At 41.4% G+C, this 23,675-nt stretch overlaps 1 protein-coding gene and 1 pseudogene across 1 annotated transcript in view; both read right to left on the bottom strand.

Moving 5' to 3' along the window:
• Positions 1–23,675, bottom strand: part of STX7 (syntaxin 7) — a 60,579-nt gene that overhangs the window by 31,961 nt on the left and 4,943 nt on the right. The window contains exon 2 of the mRNA XM_055433073.2: positions 19,239–19,389. Coding sequence (XP_055289048.1) covers positions 19,239–19,323 — 85 coding nt within the window. The 5' untranslated portion in view covers positions 19,324–19,389. The remainder of the gene's footprint in view (positions 1–19,238; positions 19,390–23,675) is intronic.
• LOC129561373 (U6 spliceosomal RNA) lies at positions 7,158–7,271 on the bottom strand (annotated as a pseudogene).

The following is a 23,675-nucleotide window of genomic DNA, read 5'->3' on the forward strand; positions in this document are numbered from 1 at the left end:
AGCAACTCCCAGAGTTTATTCAAACTCATGTCCATTGAGTTGGTGATGTCATTCAATCATCTCAAAGACTAAGAGCAAATTCAAGCAATTTTTTTATTCAAGTTCAAAATGGGTCATAAAGCAGTGGAGACAACTTGCAACACCAACAATCTGGCCCATGAACTGCTAATGAACATACAGTGCAGTGGTGGTTAGGGAAGTTTTGCAAAGGAGATGAAAGATTTGAAGATGAGCACGGTGGCCAGCCATCGGAAGATGACAATACCAATTAAGAGCAATTATCAAAGGTGATGCTCTTACAACCACATGAGAAATTGCAGAAGAACTCAGCATCTACATTCTACAGTCATTCGGCATTCAAAGCAAACTGAAAAGGTGAAAAAGCTCTATAAGTGGGTTCCTCATAAGCTGACTGCAAATCAAAGAAATCATCATTTTGAAGTGTTGTCTTCTCTTATTCTACTCAACAACAATGAAGCATTTCTCAATTTGATTGTGAGGTGTGGCAAACGGATTTTATATAACAGCTAGCAATGACCAGCTAAGTAGCTGGACTGAGAAGAAGCTCCAAAAAACTTCCCAAAGCCAAACTTCACCAAAAAAAGGTCACGGTCATTGTTTGGTGGTCTGCTGCCCGGCTGATCCACTATGGCTTTCTGAATCCTGGTGAAACCATTACCTCTGAGAAGTGTTCTCAGCAAATGGATGAGATGCACCGAAAAATGCAATGCCTTCAGCCAGTACTGGTCCACAGAAAAGGCCCAATTCTTCTCCACAACAATGTCTGACCATACATTGCACAACCAACACTTCAAAAGTTGAACAAATCAGGCTATGAGGTTTTGCCTCATCCACCACATTCACCTGATCTCTCTCGTCAACCGACTACCAATTCTTCAGGCATCTCAACAACTTTTTGCAGGGAAAACGCCCACAACCAGCAGGACGCAGAAAATGCTTTCCAACAGTTTGTTCAATCCTGAAGCACAAATTTTTATGCTACAGGAATACACAAACTTATTTCTCAAATAAGCAAGAATGGGTTGATTGTAATGGTTCCTACTCTGATTAATACAGATGTGTTTGAGCCTAGTTATAACTGCAAGGCGATCCAACCAGTCAATCCTAAAGGAAATCAGTCCTGAATATTCATTGGAAGGACTGATGCTGAGGCTGAAACTCCAATACTTTGGCCACCTGATGCAAAGAACTGACTCACTAGAAAAGACCCTGATGCTGGGAAAGATTGAAGACGGGAGGAGAAGAGGATAATAGAGGATGAGATGGTTGGATGGCATCAGTGACTCGATGGACATGAGTTTGAGTAAGCTTCGGGAGTTGGTGATGGCCAGGGAAGCCTGGCGTGCTGTAGTCTATGGGGTCGCAAAGAGTTGGACATGACTAAGTGACTTAACTGAACAGATAACGATTTAAAATTCATGGTCTGAAACTGCATTACTTTTGTACGGGTCGCAGAGAGTCGGACACGACTAAGCGACTGAACTGAACTGAATAAAAGAAAACAAGATGCTATTACTGGTAACTTTACGATAATCAGAGTTAGAATCATTAGGTTGGGCTAATCATTACACAGTACAAGGTGCATAAGATATAATGTACCATGAGAAAATACCTGCATCAGCTGGTTGAAAATAAGTCTGAAGACAAAAAGGTTTGAAGAAAAAAAAAATCAAGTGACCTAGGTTTATTTTCCTATATCAGGAAAAAACAAGAAAAGTATACTGTAATTGTTAAAAGCACATGGTAAGTAGAAAAACTCGTTAGAAAATCTGACAGAAAACTACTGAAATAATTATAGGCTTTCTTTCCCAATATGTTGTCTTGTGACCTGAACAGGGAGCTTATCTTCTTCATGAGTGAAAGAACCGATGTGCATGGCGGGGAGGAAAATGAAGGATCTTCTGAAGAACGAGTCTTGAGCTGAGAAGCTGAAGGTGAAGCAGGTGCGGCCGGGGCCGAGCACTCTGGTTTACTGTGCTCTCCCTCCTGGCACTCCAACACCCGCAGGCAAGTCCTGCTTCCATGAAGCAGTCTCTCATCTAGAACACATGTAATTTTAAATTCCTCATTGGTTTTCTTCCCAGATATTTCAAGAAAGGCACACAGTGAAACAAAGTTGCAATTTCGGGCATTTTAAAGCTTCGGTAGACTAACAAAAAGTTAAATCTGAAGTCATCGTTCTTAAAAATGAACAAAGTACAAAAGCGAGTCATTTGCAAACTGTATGTAAACAGTACTTTGGAATTCCAAGGTGGCCAGAACACTGCAAGCTCCGATTTACCAAGACGTTCAGACCTAACATCTTGTCACATGGGCCTGCCCAGCTGACCTACTCGGAGGGAGTCTAGAATCAGGAGTTGACAGAGGCCCAGAGTAGGACACGGCCCCTTGAGAGGGTGGTTTGTGTACACAGCTATCACAGGGGGCTTGCCAGTGGGCAAGCCTTACTCCTTCTGGTTTTCCAGCCTTCCTGCCCCTCCTCCGCTCACCTCACCTCTTGGATCAGCTTCCTTCCTGTCATCCGCTGATGGCCTCCCCCTGCTCCAAAAGCAGCTGCAGTATTAGCCATGTGAGAAATCCCCCTCCAGCTTATATGACAGTGCTTCCTCAACTGTTAATCTCAGTCTGAATTCCTGATCAGTTTTAGTTGCAACACCCTGCTATTCACATGTTATTGCCTCTTCTTCCCTCCCCAAGGCATAAAGAACAGTGGGGGTGAGAGAAGAAAACCTACACAAGTTATATTTTCAGAGAAACCAAGACAACAAAAAAATTCTCAAAAATATGTACATGTGGCCAAAAGGAACAGAAAAGAGCAGATCCTGGGTGAGAAGCCATGTGTGTGGATAGGGAGTGAGGGGGTGTTGCAGATGAGAACAGGGGAGGCAGAGCTCCAAAATGTCACAAGCAAGTATCCACCAGCAGAAGATGATGACTGCACCCAGGATCCAGCAGCAGCGCTGAGAAGGAACGGGGCCGGCCCTCTGCTGGGGGAGGGGGAAACGGGAGGCTGGGACCACCCTCAGGCCCCCAGGCTACCCATCTCTTAAAGTGTCACCTTTCTCTAAGAGGAAAGGGGCGCCTTAGAAAGAAGCAGCTGAACACTGGGGAGTCAATGGAGTGATGGGGGACAGCACGACTGGAGGGGAAAGCCCTCCTACACCAGGCTGGGTTCTGAGAGGCAGAGGGGGGAAAAACAGTGCCTCAGGGCAGTGCAAGAGAGGAAGGGGCCCAGGAGTAGAGTCTGGGCTCCTCCCTCTCCCTTCACAGCCAGGAAAAGCACACTCACCCCACTGAATAACAACAGAAAGAACAGATAGAGCAACCATGCAGAAGACTATAAAAAACTGTGGAAAAGAACAGCAAAACTCCCTATGAAGAAAACGCAGCAGGAAAAAAAAAATGTAACCACAGAAGTGGATAAGGTGAAAATTATAACCCAAAATAGCACTGAATTTTTTTTTTTTAAACTCAGTGAAGCAATTGCAGTTTTAAAGGAAGATCACAAAAGAGCTCCTAGGCGAGAGGGCTGGATAATAGGCACCAATGAAGCAGAAACTAGAGGTACTTGGGGAAGAAAAAGAATCTAGAATTCTTTTCTGCAATGAAGAAGAAATGACAGGTCAGGATAGATGCGCAGAAAGGAAGAGCCCCAGGAACAGTGGGTGTCATTCTGGGTGGTTCAGGTCACACTCCCAACTTTCTGACGGTTTTAGCTATAGGCTCCCTGTCGCGCTCGACTCCTCTCTCTCAGCTCCTGGTGATCTCAGTACCCATGCTGATAACCCTGCCACCATCCTGGCCTGGCAAGCTGCAGTCCATGGGGCCGCTAACAGTCAGACACGGCTGAGGGACTGAACAACAATCCTGGCCTCAGTTCTTTGTATGAAAGTGAAAGTTGCTCGGTCATGTCCGACTCTACAATCCCATGGACTATACAGTCCATGAAATTCTCTAGGCCAGAATACTGGAGTGGGTAGCCTTTCCCAGGGGATCTTCCCAACCCAGGCATCGAACCCAGGTCTCCTGCATTGCAGGCAGATTCTTTACCAGCTGAGCCACGGGGAAGCCCCAGTTCTTTGCACGCTTCTTTCCAAATGAGCTTATCCTCCGTCCTCTCAAAATTACACACTCCAAGATCTAACCGAATGCCTTCTTATTACCAACAACCGTTAACTCTTCCATAACCTTAGTTTCATAGACACTACTTACAAATCACCATCTCCGTATGTCTAGCTCTCTCTGACTGGTACCCTGGTCTCAACAAGCCCCTGACAACTCCCAGGACCTAGAACCCTTCGGTCCTGCCTCTTTGCCACTTTCCCTCACACAACCTCCCCCTCCCCTAGGTTCACTGGCCTCCTGACCCAACTTGCACCCCACAGCCAGCCTAAATATCATCATCTTCTACTCCCCTGCTTATGTCCTTGAGTCCCTCCCTCCACTCATCTTAACTGCTCGACAAACCCAAAACTCTAGTTGAGCCCAATACTGTGCGTCCTCTAGTACATGACTGTGCCATACAGAACTTACCAAACCTCTGTTCATGGAGACTTTATCCTAAGATTATAAATTTAACACTGGGGGAACTTACTATTCATGCTGTTTTTACAGATGAACCCTCCCGAGTTCTATATAGAGAAGATACCTAGTGTAATTATACCTCGATGAGAACATTCTCTTATCTGCGTATCCAAGTTCCACTTATTTACATGCTCAAAAGCCTGGTTCTACCCAGAGTAAAAGCCTGAGTTAGGGATTTTGGAAGATAAGAGCTGAAAAATCAACTAATGTCACACTGTCAGTCTTGGCTTATCACTATGGCTATCATCAGTAATCACGTCAAACAGAAGAAATCTTATAACAAAGGACTATTTAATAAAGGTATTTCTATATTATCCATGAATTACTCTTCCTAATGTGCTATTCAATGAAAACATCTTTCAGAATCTTGAGTTTTTCATAAAAGTCAAAGAAGTTAATATAAATATCTCTTATCTCATGCTTTATCAATACCTGCCTAAAGCACACTAACCCACATTATTTTTGAAATACAGTACATTACAACAAAGTGTAGAATCTTGGGATTCAAAAGCCAACTTCAGCATTATCTGGGTTTCCTGTCACTTTAAATCCCAGTGCAACATGCCAAGGAATGCAGGGCTGTGTTTAGTTTGCGAGGGCTGCCATAACAAAATACCATAGACTGGCAGCTTAAACAACAGAATTTTATTTTCTCGCAGTTCTGGATGGAGGCTGGAAGCCTAAGGCCAAGGTGCCAGTGGGGATGGCTTTTCCTGAGGCTTCTTCTTGGCTTGCACATGACCTTCTTCATGCTATATCCTCATGTGGCCTTTTCTCTGTGCCTGGGCATCCCTGGTGTTTCTCCCCTTCGCATATGGACACCAGTCACACTGGATTAGGACACCAAACTTATGATGTATTTCAACCTTAATTACCTTTCTAAAGGCCCTATTTTCAAATTCAGTCACACTGTGGATTAGAACTTCAACAAATGAATAGGGGAACACAATTCAGTTCATAACAAGGAACTTGACAGAGCTTACAAGAGAGGAAGGTAAAAAATAAGATACTTGTCAAGTATCTTTGATGTACACTCAAACTCCTGGATGAATGAATAACTTGTACCAGTCCACAGCAACCTCAGAAAACCTTGCCTGAAGGACCACGCATAATCACTGCGATTCCTTCTGCTCTTAATTACTCTCCTTAATATCATACAAAAGGAAAGGAGATCCTCTTCCACTTGACACTTCAGTTCAGTTCAGTCACTCAGTCCTGTCCAACTCTTTGCAACCCCATGAATGGCAAGCATGCCAGGCTTCCCTGTTCATCACTAACTCCCAGAGCTTACTCAAACTCATGTGCATCGAGTCGGTGATGCCATCCAACCATCTCATCCTCTGTCATCCCCTTCTTCTCCCACCTTCAATTGTTTCCAGCATCTAATGAGTCAGTTCTTCGCATCAGGTGGCCACAATGTTGGAGTTTTAGCATTAGCATCAGTCCTTCCAATGAATATTCAGGATTGATTTCCTTTAGGATTGACTGGTTGGATCTCCTTGTTGTCCAAGGGACTCTCAACAGTCTTCTCCAACACCACAGGTCAAAAGCATCAATTCTTCGGTGCTCAGCTTTCTTTATAGTCCAACTCTCACATCCATACATGACCACTGGAAAAACCATAGCTTTGACTAGATGGACCTTTGTTGGCAAAGTAATGTCTCTGCTTTTTAATATACTGTATAGGTTGGTCATAGCTTTTCTTCCAAGGAGAAGCGTCTTTTAATTTCATGGCTGCAGTCACCATCTGCAGTGATTTTGGAGCCCCAAAAAGACTCTCAATGTTTCCACTGTTTCCCCATCTATTTGCCATGAAGTGATGGGACCAGATGCCATGATCTTAGTTTTCTGAATGTTAAGTTTCAAGCCAACTTTTTCACTCTCCTCTTTCACTTTCATCAAGAGGCTTTTTAGTTCTTTGCTTTCTGCCGTAGGGTGGTGTCATCTGCATATCTGAGGTGATTGATATTTCTCCTGGCAATCTTGATTCCAGCTTGTGCTTCATCCAGACTGCCATTTCACATGATGTACTCTGCATATAAGTTAAATAAGCAGGGTGATAATATACAGCCTCGACGCACTCCTTTCCCGATTGGGAACCAGTCTGTTGTTCCATGTCCAGTTCTAACTGTTGCTTCTTGACCTGCGTATCGATTGCCCAGGTGGCAGGTCAGGTGGTCTGCTTTTCCCATCTCTTGAAGAATTTTCCATAGTTTGTTGTGATCTACACAGTCAAAGGGTTTGGTGTAATAAAGCAGAAGTAGATTTTTTTCTGGAACTTTCTTGCGTTTTCCATGATTTCCAATGGATGTTGGCAATTTGATCTCTGGTTCCTCTTGACACCCCTTCAACTATTTGAAGCAGCAATCCAATCCCCCTTTAGATGAAATGTTCCTAGTATTTCCAAATGCTGTATGGATCCATGCATCACAGAGTGATTTCTGTACCCTCATTCCCCTCTCCCTTTCCATTATTCCCATTAACGACTGGTTCCCCACACCCCCACCCCGCCCCAGAACCAGGCTCACAGAAAGGTACTGTGCCTTTCCTTTAAGATTTCTAAGATACCCTTTTCCCCCCCATGTCATCCTTACACAGGAGCCATGCTAATCTTCTTTGTATTATTCCATTTTAAGTACTAATATATGTGCTGCCAATGTGAGCACTAAGATTTCTTTATAAAACTTGCTTTGTTCTCATTCAGTTGATTTTACACTGTAGCATTGTAATCAGGATTGCTGAGCACTTCCCGTCTTATCAAACTGTGTTCCTTCCCTCCAGGGTCACATCTTCAAATCATAACATTCTCTTCTTTGAAGTTTTCTATTCTTGCCTTTCTGTCCTAACCTTTGTCAGCAAATGAATTCTTAATAGCTTCTGTATGCAAAGTTCTTGAGGGATATAATTCTGCATAAAAGTATGATCCCCTGACACAGAAGAGATTAGAGACTCTGGTAGAAAAGGAAAAAATGTTGGCACCTAGAAAAAAATCATAAAGATGAAATACAGAAGAATTCACAAGCCAGCATCTCATTACCAAATGAGTGAGAAGAGATTCCTGCCATAAGGTCAAAGGTAAGAAAAGAAATAAACATTTATAATGACTAGTACATGACAGGCATACTTATACAGATAAAAGGGTAACCTACTTGAGATTATTCATTTGTTCTTATAGGACAGAGCTATAAACAGGGCACATGAAGTCCTTTCTCTTTAGGAGCTGGCATTCTAGTAGGGAATTCAGAAAATAACTGGACAATTATAGTAGTTTAATATACCAATCAAATAGAATAGAGTTTGACCATAAAGATGGCTGAGTGCTGAAGAATTGATGCTTTTGAACTGTGGTGTTGGAGAAGACTCTTGAGAGTCCCTTGGACTGCAAGGAGATCCAACCAGTCAATCTAAAGGAAATCAGCCCTGAATATTCATTGGAAGGACTGATGCTGAAGCTGAAATTCCAATACTTTGGCCACCTGATGCAAAGAACTGACTCACTGGAAAAGACCCTGATGCTGGCAAAGATTGAAGGCAGGTGGAAAAGGGGAAGACAGAAGATGAGATGGTTGGATGGCATCACTGACTCAGTGGACATGAGTCTGAGTAAGCTCCAGGAGTTGGTGATGGACAGGGAGGCCTGGTATGCTGCCGTCCACAGGGTTGCAGAGAGTCAGACATGCCTGAGTGAGTGAACAACAGACTTACTGATGAAAGGCATCACAGAAAGAAAACTGTTTAATGAGAAAGAACGAGCGGAGGAAGCATAACGATAGGTCAGGGAAGATACGGCTAATGACACAACCTTTGGGCTGAGACCTGAATGCCAAGGAGGAGCCAACTGTGCGAAGATTTGAGAAAATGTCTGAGGCAGAGGAAAAGCAAGTGCAACTACTCTGAGTTAAGAAGGAGCTCAACTGTTCAGTCAGGGGAAAGGCAGCTACTGTGGCTGAAATCTACAAGTGGGGAGAGTGGTATAGGAGTTGGAGAGTGGGAGCAGGATCAGACTTGGAGGGTATGGTGGGGCATGGCAGGCTGACATGGTCTGACATCCTTCACCTCGGCTACAGCATGGAGAAGAGACTGCAGGCGGGCAGGAATGGAAGCCGCGGGGACAATTCAGAGGCTGCTGTCACCCAGAGAAGAAAGAGCAGCAGCTGGGACCTGCGTGGCGACAGCAGAGGCAGAGGGGAAAGGACAAATTTGGCAGGTAGGAGCAACAGGACATTTAGGTTGCAAACGGGGAGCAAAGACTACACAGAACTAGGGACTGAGGCTGGGACCAAGGGTAAGAAAGTTCATGTTCAGGACAGATGGTTTACATACAGGGGCAGGGAGGGACAGAACTCCCTGGAGCTGTATCTTTATTTTAGCTCAAAAAATAAACTTTAGTTCCTAAAACAAACGGAAAGCGTTCACTCACATTCAGTTGTAAACCACACTCGCGTGCGGTCACGTAGGCAAAATCACCAGAGAGAAGAAAGGGTGGCTGCTCTTTGTTCAGATTCCCTTGGATTAAGACATGAATTTTTACCCCTACCTCTGTTCCAAGTCAACACCTTAGGCAAAGAAAATCACAACAGTGAATTCAAAGCTACTGAAGCTTTTCTCCTCAAGAGGAAAAATGTTCAACCAGGTATTTTCAGACAGGTGACGTCAGAAGTAGATATATCGCATTTTAAGGAAGGGAGGGAGGGAGGGGGAGAGAGAGAGAGAACATGTTTTCTACTCCTTTCCTTCTATAAACTGCCTTCCCTTCCACCAACACCCACCAACCAATCACCCTAGGAAAAGGAAGGAAACACCTCCAATTCCTAGGTAAATACACCGTTTCAATCAATTTATTAACTTCTCAGGACTGGTGATCCGTTTTAAAGAAAAGTCTGCTCTGGCAACCAAAAAGGAGAAGTTGATGATACCAGCTTCCCTTTTTTGCAGTCATGTGTTAAGGTGCAAAAAGACTGTCCTCCACCAGACTGCAGTTAAAACGACTGCATTCATTATCAAAAGAAACAAAAGGGCTCACACCATTATAGAGATTTTTATGTTTCATCTCAAAGTCCTAAGGACCTTCCGAGAATAAGAGCCAGGCTCTGATCCTTCTCAATAAACAAGGAAGAAATCACAGCAGAGAAACTGATAATATTTACTTCAAATCTAAACAAATCTGTGTTGGATCAACAGCTTTAATCTATAGGAGATATATGATTTAAAAAAAAACAATGAATATTCAACACAAATTTTTTTTCAGTCACCTTCCCTTAACCTTTATAATATGGGCTTCAGTTCACACATTTTACGCCCCCCCCCCCACAAAAGTCCTGACTTCTCAAATCTTCTGGAACACATATGACATAACACCCATATTTTTTCTGCTAAGAAAACTTCAACACGTACACATTCATATTTTATAAAGTTACCAATGGATCTTTTTTTTGTTCATTTTCCGAAGGCAAAGTTTAGCCACTCTCCAACTTCCTCTTTTAGATTATTCTTTAAACCAATACTCAAATGCCAAAATTCTTATTAGCACTGGTAAGACTTACTGTAATATATATGTATGGTAAACTTTTACCTCAATGAATGTGTTTCGTGGTCAGCTGTGGTTATTTCTATCAATTTCCTTCAACTCATAACTTAGTTATTTCTGACATGATTCACTCCAGAATCCCTTGTAACTGCAATTCTCCCACCTCTTAATATTTAGAAATAATACATAGCTCTTAGTGGAATTCTACTTGTAACTTAAGGATGACTGTTTCCATTATGGGAATTTAAAAGCATGCATGAAGGGTCCAGATATGGCAACTGGTTTCTTAATACCAAAGAGAATAATCTCACATATGTTAGAAGAGCTCTCAGGACTTTTATTTTTTTACTTGGTTTAAAAAATTTCACTTGGTTAAAATCATAGCCTGTTAAAGTTAGAAGAGACCTAATCCAGCCCACAGAAAAAATATATAAGAAAATTATGCCCGGGAAGACTAGACAGCTTACTCAGGTCACACTGCTCTCTGGATCTGATTTCAGGAAATGTGCATGCATGCACACAGAGCTTGCCTAATTAGAGACTTTTCCTATTGTCTCATTGATTTTCCCCACTCACAGAAATTCTGGTCTGGTTCTAATCAGGGAACTGCAACATAAATCGCAATGGGACACAACCGTGGCTAAAATGGGTAAAATTTAAAAGACTGCAGATGTCAAATATTGGCAAGAATTTGGAGCAACATAAACTGATACAAGTGGCTGGTGGGGCCACTACTTGGGTAACCGGTTTGCTCTATCTTCTACAGTTGAACATACACATTATCCTATGACACTGCAACCCAATTCCCAGACACACACATGAAACAAAGCAATGTGCAAGAGTGCTCAGCATTGTTCATAAAAGGAAAAAAAACAAAACCAAACAAAGCAAAAACACAGAAACACTCCAAACATCCAGCAACAGTAGAGAGAAAAACTAGATACGGTATGTCTGAATACAGTAACGAAAACAAAGGACTGCCAGCTACCTGCAACAACACAGATGCAACAATACTTAGAAAGTGCATAAACCTAATGGGAGAAAGAAATTTAACAGAAATTACCTGATTCCACTAGATAAAGTTAAGAATTAGGAAGGTTAATCAGTGACGTTAGAAGTCAGGGCGCTGGTGATCTCTGGACAGTATGGATGGGATCTAAGCATGAGAAGGTCTACAAGAGGCTGGCAATGTTCTACTTTCTGACGTGTGGTATTGTAACATAATTCACTGAGCTACACTAATAATTTCTACACAACTCTCTCTATATATGTATGTATATAAATATATATAATACTTATATTTTTTACAATTAAAAAGTCTTTAATTATGCAATGGGATGTCAATACATTTATCTGTTTCTTTCAAAAACATGCATTCTTTCTGTGTGTTCCATGTGTCCCGAATCCTTCTCTGAATTGTGTGTGTTTGCACCAGGGTGAAGGGGCCCTGTGAAACACCCTCTTCTGGTTCACCTCATATAGTAGCTTCAAGCCTTTTCAACCTATAGAGACTTGCTTATCCTTGTCCTGGATGTCACAGGTAGGATGTCTCAAACAAAATACAGATGTTAAAGGGTAAACGAGTGTCTATTCCTTTCCTCATACTGCTAATGAAAATGGTACTGTTTAAAGAAATAACTTGAGAACTAAATCTAAAGTTTGAGAACTAAATCTAAGCATGTCTTTGACGCACTATGATCTTCTGATCTTTGGATAACAATCGGTTTTATTTGTACGTCAACTTTAGTCTACTGGGAATGGTTGCCTACAACACTGCACTAAGAAAGATTTAAATCCGTGTTATGGCCAGCAATAGAGAATACTGGCAAAATGGAGCACAAACACTTTGCTGACTCACAGTCAACACTTTCTCCCTTAGGATAAAAACAGGTTCTTAATCATTTTAAATGCTCCACAGAGAAATCTCTAATAAAGTTCTAGTTTATTATATCCATTTACTACATATACTTAGAAAGTGATATTATTTTAATATAATTTTATATCTAATATACTTTACATTTATATATTTAGAATATTTAAATATTTTATGCTTAATATAAATTATATTATTGTAATGTGGTTTAAATACATCATGAGCAAAGCAAATCAATAAGACTAGAGATCATTTGTAATAAAAAGTAGCTTAACAGGGAGGAAAAGAAAACCCACTTAAGTTTAAAAACATTTTGTTTCATCTATCCTACATTTTGCAAATCAGAACTGCCAGAATACTGTTTTGAAAACTCACAAAATTCCAATTTTACTAAATGCTATTTTGGGGTTCCTCCAAGAATCAAGTCTTTTGACTGCTATTTTTGGTATAAATTAAACCATACAATTTAGTATTTTACACATTTCATTGATCTTAATCAAAACTAACATGAAATAAATTTTCCCACTGCAATAACTCAGGAAGACTTTAGCTTCAGTTGAATAGATGTACATGTTCTAAATATGAGGATATTTCCTTACAGCATCTTCTCTTTTGATTTCTTCTGTAAAATTAGATAATTTGTACTGACACAAATTCAAAAGATGCAAATGTAGTGTGAAGAGAAGCACCTAAATGGGGTGCAAAGTATCATCTTATTCAATCACATTCAATATTATTAGCATTACCAGATGGGGAAAAAAGTGAACTGAAATTTCACACTTCTCCCTTTCACTTCCATGTGATTTCTGCAGAGCCCTTATCAGTAATGCACACTTGATGGTAGGTTAGATTTTTAGCAGGAACTTGCTCTACCGAAATCTGAACTTCCCATCATTTAAACATTTAATCTTAGAATTTAAAAAAGACAACCTCCCTCTGCTTCCCTGGTACACCCATTCTCTCAACTGTCAAAACTTCAAGTAGTTTACTTTCTCTTCTTTCCATAAACTTCTAACAGCTTTCTCTCCCACTATCTACCTGAGGCCTGTGCCTCCTATTTTGTTCAGAACTCAGAAATTTTCCATCTTTACCCATCAAATTTCGAGTCCACACCACACTTTGCAACAAATCTGTACAGTGGATAAAAAGGACTTATCAGTGGTCCATTCCCCACAGCCTCTCACCTTCAAAGACAATTCTTTCACAAGGATACTCTCACCAGAATCTCCCTTGTGTGGTGGGGGGAAAAATGCACCTTTTCTTTGATCATCTCTGTATTTCTATGGTAGAATCTACTAGTTGCCTCTTAAATAACTGATTTCTCCCTTCTCTCTCAAATGGAGCAATCCCCGTTTTTAGTGAGCACACTGCAATCCAGCTAAGAGATGCTTTAGGCCTTCCCGGCAGTAGCCATGTGACTAAATTCTGGTCAGTGTTATTTGCAGAGGTGAGAGGGTGCTGGGAAGTCCCTTTAAGTGGAACAGGTCAGTCCTTCTGCCTCCTTTTCTCCATCTACACAACGAACATGGACAGGACACCGCCTTTCTTTCTTCTTTTTTTTGAATTTTCCAAACCTATGAACCATCTTCTTTATAGTTAAAAAAAATATATATTTTTTTTACCTTTTGACCCCCTTGACTCATTTCTCCCACCCCTCACCCCTGACAACCATCAATCTGTTCACCATATGCAGAAGTTTAGGGGTTTTTTGGTGTTTTTTTTTTTTAAGATTTCACATTCAAGAAAGATCATACGGTAACCGCCTCCTTCTCTGACTTAACACAGTGCACTCGAGGTCTATCCATGTGATCACAAATGGCAAGATTTCTGGTTTTTTTAAATGGCTGAATAATATTCCACTGTGTATATCTATGTATCCACCACATCATCTTTATCCATTCAGCCATCAATAGACACAGGTTGCTTCCGTATCTTGGCTATTGTAAATAAAGCTGTAATGAACATGGGAGTGAGATACAGTTTCAAGCTAGCATTTCTGTTTTCTTTGGATAAAAATCCAGATGTAGAACTGCTGGATCATATGGGAATCCCTGGTGGATCAAACGGTAAAGAATTTGCCTGCTATATGGGAGGCAGGGGTTCGATCTCTGGGTTGGGAAAATCCCATGGAGGAGGAAATGGCAACCCACTCCAATATTATAGCCTGGAGAATCCCATGGACAGAGGAGCCTGGCAGGCTACAGTCCATGGGGTCGCAAAGAATTGGATATGATGAGTGACTAACACAACAGCACAATGGTCATTTTACTTTTCATTTTTTGAGGAACCTCCAATACAGTTTTCCATAGTGGCTTACATTCCCACAGACAGTGAATAAGGGTTCCCTTTTCTCCACATCCTCACCAGCACCTGTTATTTCTTGTCTTTTTGGTTTCCTTTGCTATGCGGTTTAGTTTGATGTAGTCCCACTTATGTTTGCTTTTGCAGGTTTCACTTTTGTTGTCATATTTTAAAAATCATTGCTGAGACCTATATGAAGGAGCTTACCACCTGTGTTTTCTTCTAGGAGTTGTATAGTTCAGGCCTTATGTTCAAGTCTATACCATTCTGAGTTAATTTTTGTGTATTAGTGTAAGATAGCAGTCCTGTTTCATTCTTTTCCATCTGTCTGTGCAGTTTTCCCAACACAATTTATTGAAGAGACTCCTTTTTCTACTGTATATTTTTGGCTTTATTGTAAATTAATTGATAATATATACTTGGGTTTATTTCTGGACACTCCATTCTTTTTCATTGACCTATGTGTCTGTTTTTAATGCCAATACCATACTGTTCTAATTGCTATAGCTCTGTAATAGTTTGAAATCAGAGAACGTGATTACTCCAGCTTTTTTTTTCCCGAAGATTGTTTTGGTTATTCAGGATGCTTTGCAATTCCATATAAATGTTAAGACTGTTTATTCTATGAAAAATACCACTGTAATTTTGATAGGGATTACACTGAACTTGTAGATTACAGTGGGTAATATGGACATAATATTAATTCTTCTGATCCAAAAGCATGGAATATCTCTCCATTTACATGTGTCTCCTTCAATTTCTTTTCTTAATGTCTGGTATTTTTCAATATATATCCCTGGTTAAATTTATTCCTTTCTGATATAACTGTAAATGGGATTTTCTTAATCTCTCTGATTGTTCTTAGTGTATAGAAACATAACGGATTTTGAGTATTGATTTTGTAACCTGCAACATTACTAAATTTGTTTACATTAGTTCTATATTTTATTAGTTATACTAGTTTTTTGATGGAGTCTTCAGGGTTTTCTAAATATATTTCATGTAATCTGCAAATAGTGAGTTTTACTTCTTCCTTTCCAATTTGGATGCCTTCTATTTATTTTTCTTGCCTAATGCTCTGTCTAGGACTTCCAATATTTTTGAATGAAAGTGGTAATAATGGGTATCCTTATGCTTGCTCCTGATCTTGGAGGAAAAGCTTTTAGCTTTTTACCATTGAGTATGATGCTAGCTGCAGGCTTGTTACTATGGATGTTACTATGTTGAAGAAAGTTCCCTCCATACCCATCTTTGTTGAGAGTTTTTATCATAAATGGATGCTAAATTCTGTCAAATGTTTTTTCTCTATTTACTGAAATGATCATATGATTTTTATCCTTCATTTTGCTAAAGCATTGTATGCATCCCATGGTCTGGTGGAGGCTGAACCAGCTTTTCATCCCTGGAATATATCTAGGGCTTTATTCTTTCAAAGTCACCAGTTTGCCAGACTCAATTCTCTGCTTTCATCTTATTCAGTGTCTAATGGCAACATTAGACACATGATGCCTCACCCATTCTTAAAACACTCTTTTTAATTTCTGGAACCGCAGCAGAGATTGATTTTCTTCTTACCTTAATGGTCGTTCCTTCCCTGACTATGCTGTTTTCTCCCTGCTTTCCCAACTTCTACATTTTTTTTTTTTTTAATGCTCCAGCCCTCTGAATTCTACTCCCTTCTATGTGATTATTTTAGATTTATAGTTTTACATATCATTTGTATTCTGACGCCACTCTGGTCTCCAAACTCATATACCTAACTAAACTAGATGTTTGACATCTCCACTTAGATGTTTAAAAGACGTCTTAAAATTTACTTGGCCAAAACAAAACTCTCCCACATCTCCCGAACCGTCGTTCTTCCCATCTTAGTACATACTCACCACCATCCACTTGGTTGCTCAATGCAAAAACCATGGCCTCATCCAGGTCTCCTCTCTCCCTCTCGCCCCCGCCCCACCCCAAGCACTGCAAGTTCTGCTGGCTGTGCCTCCACAGTACATCCAGCGCTTCTCTCCACCTCCCCAGCTACCACTCTGGGGCAAGGCAACATCTCCCTCTTCAAAACCCTGCCACAGCCGGGGTGTCCTCCTTCTATTTCCTCAAAGTTTATTTTCTGAGCAGCAGCCAAAGTAATCTTTTCAAAGCGCAGGTCTGCTTGTGTCTCTTCCCTGCCTCTTGGAATGAAATCTAAGCTCCACAGGGCCTCACATGGCCTCCAAAGCTCTAGGTGACCTGACTGGCCTTGTCGCCTAGTTCTGCCTCTTGCCACTCTTGCCTCAAGTGCTGTGCATCAGCCACACTGGATTTTTCTTTTTTTCCTGTTTTCTGAACACCCTAAGCTCTGGACTGCTTTTTAAAACTACCAGCTGTGGCTTCCAACTAATTGCTCTTCCCCAGTATCTTCTCACTATCAGCCCCCCCTCTTCTGCATTCAGAGGATTCTCTAAGCTAAGGCAGCTTCTCCCTAATCACCTGCTCTCACATCATTCTCATTATTTTTTTTCTTCATGGGAAATTAAGTTGCTCATTAATTAAAAAAAAAACCAAACAAACACTGGTTTCTCCTCACACTGGAAACTACAGAACAGGACCTTTTGGATCTTGTTTACTGCTGGATATCCAGGGTCTTAAATAGGGACAAGCAAGCAGTTGGTGCTCAATGCTGAATGAATAAAGACTTGATATCAAAATTTTAAAGTCACTCAGTCTGAACCATTATTCAGGAATCTAAAACTCTGAGTAACAGACCAGAGAAATATCTTACTACCATATGCTGCTCAGAACTGCACTGCTTCTGAGGTAGACAATTCTATCTCTAAACAATTAGGACTGTTCAAATGCCCTTACTCCTTGGTAAGCTGAAGACTGACTACCGTGGCTCTCTTCGTCTGTGGAGGGCTCTATGATCAAGCAGAGTATATTCCTTGTGTTTCAGACAAGATAGTGCTTCAAATATCTGAAGGCGGTGACTGTACCCTCCCAGGGTTGAACAGTCCCAGTCTCTAACGGCTCTTCACAAGGCTATTAAAAACAAGAGTTTCCGGTCTTCTCTTCACCCTCCCACATACTCCAAGACTGCCCCAGACCACAATGTCATATATTTAGCCATCAACCACGCCATGAGTATGCAACTCTGGTCCAATTCACCTCATATCATCTGGCTGGCCTTGTGAACCGATCTCTTTCCGAGGGAGCGTGACCTAACTGAGGTTAACTCTACCTTCCTTCCAGTTCAAGCTCACACACCATTTCCAGTCTATGCATCCTTCATACCACTTACAGAAGTGCACACTGCTTCTGTAGTCTCTGGGCACTATAGTCATTCCCATCTTCTTCCCAGAATTCCTGATGCCACTTAGCTTTCCCAACGTTAGATACCAATCCTATCCTATGGAAAAAGACCTCCTGGCCTCCTTTCTTGGATAAAGGTCCTGATTTTCCACATATGCAAATTAAAGTTATAAACTCTCTTTATCTACCCACAGGTAGCCTGAGGCAGACTAGCGTTATTTCTAATCAGCAGTGAGGGAGCCACAGAAAGGAGAGGCCCTTTTAGTTAATTACGAGAACAGATCTGAAGCCAGAAGAGCAAGGTGGAGCCAACACTGGTGTCCCGGCACAAACTGGAACAATCATCAGTGCACCAATCCTATGGACTCTTCAAGGAATAAGGTGGGACCTCCACGTTATTCCCTTCCTTGCTCCTCCAAGAATAGCCAAAGAAAACTAGAGCTAGCCCAAATCGGAATATGAGTTACCTTACACTGCTGAGCACAGCAGCACTTTTTCAGAATCATCTGTAATCTAATTTACTCCCTTTGACTCCAAAACACACTGATATCTCACTTCAATCTTTCAGGTAGAGTAATAACTGTTGGGAAGTTAATAATTACAGAAACACAGTTGGTCATCTGAAAACATTTCAGATGTTCCAGTGTGTCAGCACTCTGGTAAACAGAGTAGCCTTGACAAAGTAGGCTGAAAAATAAAACTATGTAGATTAACATATCCTGAAAGGGTTTAGGTAAGTCCGGACGACCAAAATACTGATTGCAAAATGACTAGAATCCAGGTATAGGATTAGCTGTGATTCAGAAACAAAAAGTCAAATAAACCTACAGCTCAGATCTGTGATTTTAAAAAAATTCTTATTATATATACTCTGAGGAGTAATAATTCCTAAAAATATGCCACATTAAACTAGTTTTCTAGTATTCTGTCTTTGACAAGTACAGCAAAGGATAATCTGTGGGAAATCGAGATGGTTATCTTCTACATTTGCTTCAGGAGACAACAATACCCCCGCTTTAGTTCATCCCTGTCCTTAATAATGTACTACACATTTACCCTGACAAAATTAACCTAAATCATATCCAGTCATATTTTATATTTAATAAACAAAAGTTCCTAAAACTTGAAAGTGCTTCCAAGTTCCAAAGCTATGAGATTTCATCAGATCATCCAGAATCAGTTTTAAAGCAAACCTTGGAATCTACATTTGTAAATCTTTCATTAATGAACGTTTATTAGCTGCCTAACACACTACAGAAAAATGTGTTATCTCTTCTAAGGCAATTATTTCTTTAGTTCAGTTCAATCGCTCAGTCGTGTCCGACTCTTTGCGACCCCATGAACTGCAGCACGCCAGGCCTCCCTGTCCATCACCAACTCCCGGAGTTCACCCAAACTCATGTGCATCGAGTCGGTGATGCCATCCAGCCATGTCATTCTCTGTCGTCCCCTTCTCCTCCTGCCCCCAATCCCTCCCAGCATCAGGGTCTTTTCCAAGATTATTTCTTACATTCATTCTAAAAAGGTCTAGCCTTTTAAAATCTCTTCTTGGAGGAACACTAGTTGTCCATTTCGGAATCTCCACCAAGTTCCCACAAAGAATTGAAAACAGTGAAGTCAATTTAAAACTCAACTCACAGCACTGTGTGATCTTCTGGATGTTGGAAGAGATACGCTGGGCCAGCTGGGCGGGGTCACCACCAATGCCCGGAGTGTAAGACATGGCTGGTCTGCTTGTTCGCTAATTTCATCAGCTGTTGGCGAGCAGAGCAGTTTTCTTGGCAGTTACCTAAATAACATAAAAGAAAACTCACATAATTATACCCATTTTAAAGTTACTCCTTACATTTTACAAATTCGATGAACCTAATAGGGTTGAAATTCAGCAAAGGACCCCGTCAAAGAGTAAAACTCACATGTTGATATTTTTAAATATGGACTTATAGGACAGAACTGAATTAAACACGTTAAAGAAAATAAGGTTCAAATTGTCCACTCCCTTTGGAAACATGTTTGATCTCGCAAAGGATGACTTAGTAAGTGCCTTTTCTGTGTATCATTTTAACCATTTGTGTATTTTCTCCTTAACTAAACTGTGAGCAACGATAGGCCAGGGTCCACATACTATTTATCTTTCTTTCTCCAACATTTAAATAATTCCTGGCAGAGAAGAGGAATTCAATTATGAATTATATGGTACACAGATTTCAGGCTTTCCCCAGTAATTTCATTTTATCTCATTTAACTTAACACAGGAACAGCTCACTAATGGGTCTCTAATTTTAATGGGAAAAAAGGTTCAATTTGAAAGAGCAGAGCCAACAAGTTAAGAAAAAGGGAAATACCCTGTAAAAGGCCCATTACATGCACACTCCCCTGACAGAGCAAGAGGAATTCTGCTGTGGAAGTCAGTATCTTAGAACAGGAAGCCAAGCGGGGCAGCTGCCACAGGAAGGAGGTAAAACGAAGACCTGTTCTTTAGTTCATACCACACATCAGTCATAATTAGGGAAAAAGGATAAAAAGCGGTGTCCCTGTGGACAGGACTGTGCACAGCAAAGAATTTCAACTACTCCTCTACCATCTTTTCACCGGGTGTGCTCAGAACACTGTAAAGGTGTGGGCAGTCAGCACTCTAACTGACTCTGCTACACACCCTACATTACATTAGGCCCTGGGGAGCTGCGAACAAGCAAACAAAATTAAGAGAAAGCAAAGGCTCGAACCAGTTCAGTTCAGTCGCTCAGTCGTGTCCGACTCTTTGGACCCCATGGATGGCAGCAGGCCAGTCCTCCCTGTCCATCACCAACTCCTGGAATTTACTCAAACTCATGTCTGCTGAGATGGTGAAGCCATCCAACCATCTCATCCTCTGTCAATCCCTTTTCCTCCTGCCTTCAATCTTTTCCAGCATCAGGGTCTTTTCAAATGAGTCAGTTCTTTGCATCATATGACCAAAATACTGGAGTTTCAGCTTCAGCATCAGTCCTTCGAATGAATACCCAGGACAGATCTCCTTTTGGATGGACTGGCTGGATCTCCTTGCAGTCCAAGGGACCCTCAAGAATCTTCTCCAGCACCACAGTTCAAAAGCATCAATTCTTTGGTGCTCAGCTTTCTTTATAGTCCAACTCTCATATCCATACATGACTACTGGAAAAACCACAGCTTTGACTAGACAAAGCTTAGCTGGCAAAGTAATATCTCCGCTTTTTAATATGCTGTCGAGGTTGGTCATAACTTTTGTTCCAAGGAGCAAGCGTCTTTTAATTCATGGCTGTAGTCACCATCTGCAGTGATTTTGGAGCCCCCCCAAAATAAAGTCAGCCACTGTTTCCACTGTTTCCCCATCTATTTGCCATGAAGTGATGGGACTGGATGCCATGATCTTAGTTTTCTGAATGTCGAGCTTTAAGCCAACTTTTTCACTCTCCTCTTCTACTTTCATCGAGAGGCTCTTTAGTTCTTCTTCACTTTCTGCCATAAAAGTGGTGTCATCTGCATATCTGCGGTGACTGATATTTCTCCTGGCAATCTTGATTCCAGCTTGTGCTTCAGCCAGTCCAACGTTTCTCATGATGGACTCAGAATTTAAGTTAAATAAGCAGGGTGACAATACACAGCCTTGACGTACTCTTTTTCCTATTTGGAACCAGTCTGTTGTTCCATGTCCAGTTCTAACTGTTGCTTCCTGACCTGCACGCAGGTTTCTCAAGAGGCAGGTCAGGTGGTCTGGTATTCCCATCTCTTTCAGTATTTTCCACAGTTTATTATGATCCACACAGTCAAAGGCTTTGGCATAGTCAATGAAGCAGAAGTAGATGTTTTTCTGGAATTCTCTTGCTTTTTCGATGATCCAGCGAATGTTGGCAATTTGATCTCTGGTTCCTCTCCCTTTTCTAAATCCAGCTTGAACATCTGGAAGCCCACAGTTCACGTACTGTTGAAGCCTGGCTTGGAGAATTTTGAGCATTACTTTACTAGTGTGTGAGTGAAGTGAAAGTCACTCAGTCGTGTCCCACACTTTGTGACCCCATATATTATACAGTCTGTGGAATTCTCTAGGCCAGAATACTGGAGTGGGTAGCCTATCCCTTCTCCAGGACCAGCATGTGAGATGAATGCAACTGTGCAGTAGTTTGAGCATTCTTTGGCATTGCCTTTCTTTGGGATTGGAATTAAGATGGTAAGAACACACAGAAGAACTATACAAAAGAGATCTTCACGACCCAGATAATCACAATGGTGTGATCACTCACCTAGAGCCAGACATCCTAGAATGTGAAGTCAAATGGGCCTTATGAAGCATCACTACAAACAAAGCTAGTGGAGGTGATGGAATTCCAGTTCAGCTATTTCAAATTCTAAAAAATGATGCTGTGAAAGTGCTGCACTCAATATGCCAGCAAATCTGGAAAACTCAGCAGTGGCCACAGAATTTGTAAAGGTCAGTTTTCATTCCAATCCCAAAGAAAGGCAATGCCAAAGAATGCTCAAATCAAGCCTTCCATTTAGGAGAATGAAAAAGTTAATAATATAAAACAATAAAAGCAATACAAGCCTGCCCTCTTCTGTGACTTAGTTTTATGGGGCAGCAAGGATGGGTAGCTTTAGAACCAGAATCTTGGAACTGAATCCCATCTCTGCTGGTGGGTGGGCTGGATCAGTGGAGAGTCATGTGCTGGGCAAAAGTGATAGGGATGGGGAAAAGGAAACATGACTATCACTCTTCCCTATAATTTGTGAAACTCAGGTGTAAGACTTGGATACCTGAGTATGACTATATGAAAAACAATAAAAGCAAAGATATGAAGCTGAGGCAGACATACCCAGACCACGTGGACAGTATGAAGGCAGTGTGTCAGTTACCAAAAGAAGGGGAAATCTATGGTCAGCCCTGGATCAGATGCCTCATGGTCGGGTAAGCAGGAGATGACACACAGAAGGAAAAAGTGCAATGGCCTAACATTTACTGCACATCTGTGAAATGAAAAGCATTTCACATAGACTGTCCAATTGAATTTTCAAGTTCTCCCCTTCAAAGTAGGCAGTGGCAAATAAACCTGGCTTTACCAATGAGCAAAGTGTGGCTTAGGAAGATTAAGTAACTGGAAAGGTACCCCAAACAACCCACTAGGCAGAGGTGGGATTCAATTCCAGGGTTCTGGTTCTAAAACTACCTGTCCCTGCTGCCCCATAAAACTGATGTCACAGAAGAGGGTGGGCTCTGGATGCTAGGTTTGGTTTGAATATGTTGCAAGAAGAACCCACTGGAGATTTCTGGTAATCAGGAGTGAAGAGACCACAAGGAAATATGTGTCTTTGATCTAATGACTGGTGCTGGTAGGAAGTACAACAGTGGAACGGCTGAGACAGAAAAAACAGAACTGGGAAAATGCCTGTGCTCTGCTGTATCAAGGCCACCCTGGAATCCCTGGGAGGTTTTAGATGCTCTCCATTCTCTCTCCCTGATCGACAGGTCCAGTTCATCTTTTCTGAGCCCTTTGGACTTCACTAAGTAATTGACAGAGACCCAAAACCAATTTCATAAAAAGGTAAATCAAACTTCTACTCAAACAGTAGAACCACTGCAGCAGGGCAGCAGGAATAAGATTACTCCCAGGTAGCCTTGGCCTTGGGCTTGCATCCACCTGAAGAGCTGAGGACCCAAACTACACTGGACCTGGGATTCAGCAAGATCAATACTATCCCAAACTGCCTTCAAAACACCAACCAGATCTTTAGATTTTGCATCTTTTTTCCCCCAGTAAGAGCTTGGGGGTTGAAAAGGGCTTCCCTGATGGATCCGTGGGTAAAGATTCTGCCTGCCAATGCAAGAGACACAGGAGATGTGGGTTTAATCCCTGGGTCAGGAAGGTCACCTGGAGAAGGAAATGGTGACCCACTCCAGTATTCTTGCCTGAATAATCCCATGAACAGAGGAGCCTGGTGGGCTGCAGTCCAAAGAGCTGGATGAAACTGAGCACAACAGCTTTACTTAGATGAAATTCACACAGCATACACTCACTCATTCAACGTGCACTATCCAATGGTGTTTTTAAATACTCATGATAA

The sequence above is a fragment of the Moschus berezovskii genome, chromosome 10 (genome assembly GCF_049115385.1).
Source record: "Moschus berezovskii isolate FMDL1 chromosome 10, NW_MosBer_1.0, whole genome shotgun sequence".
Classification (NCBI taxonomy): domain Eukaryota; kingdom Metazoa; phylum Chordata; class Mammalia; order Artiodactyla; family Moschidae; genus Moschus; species Moschus berezovskii.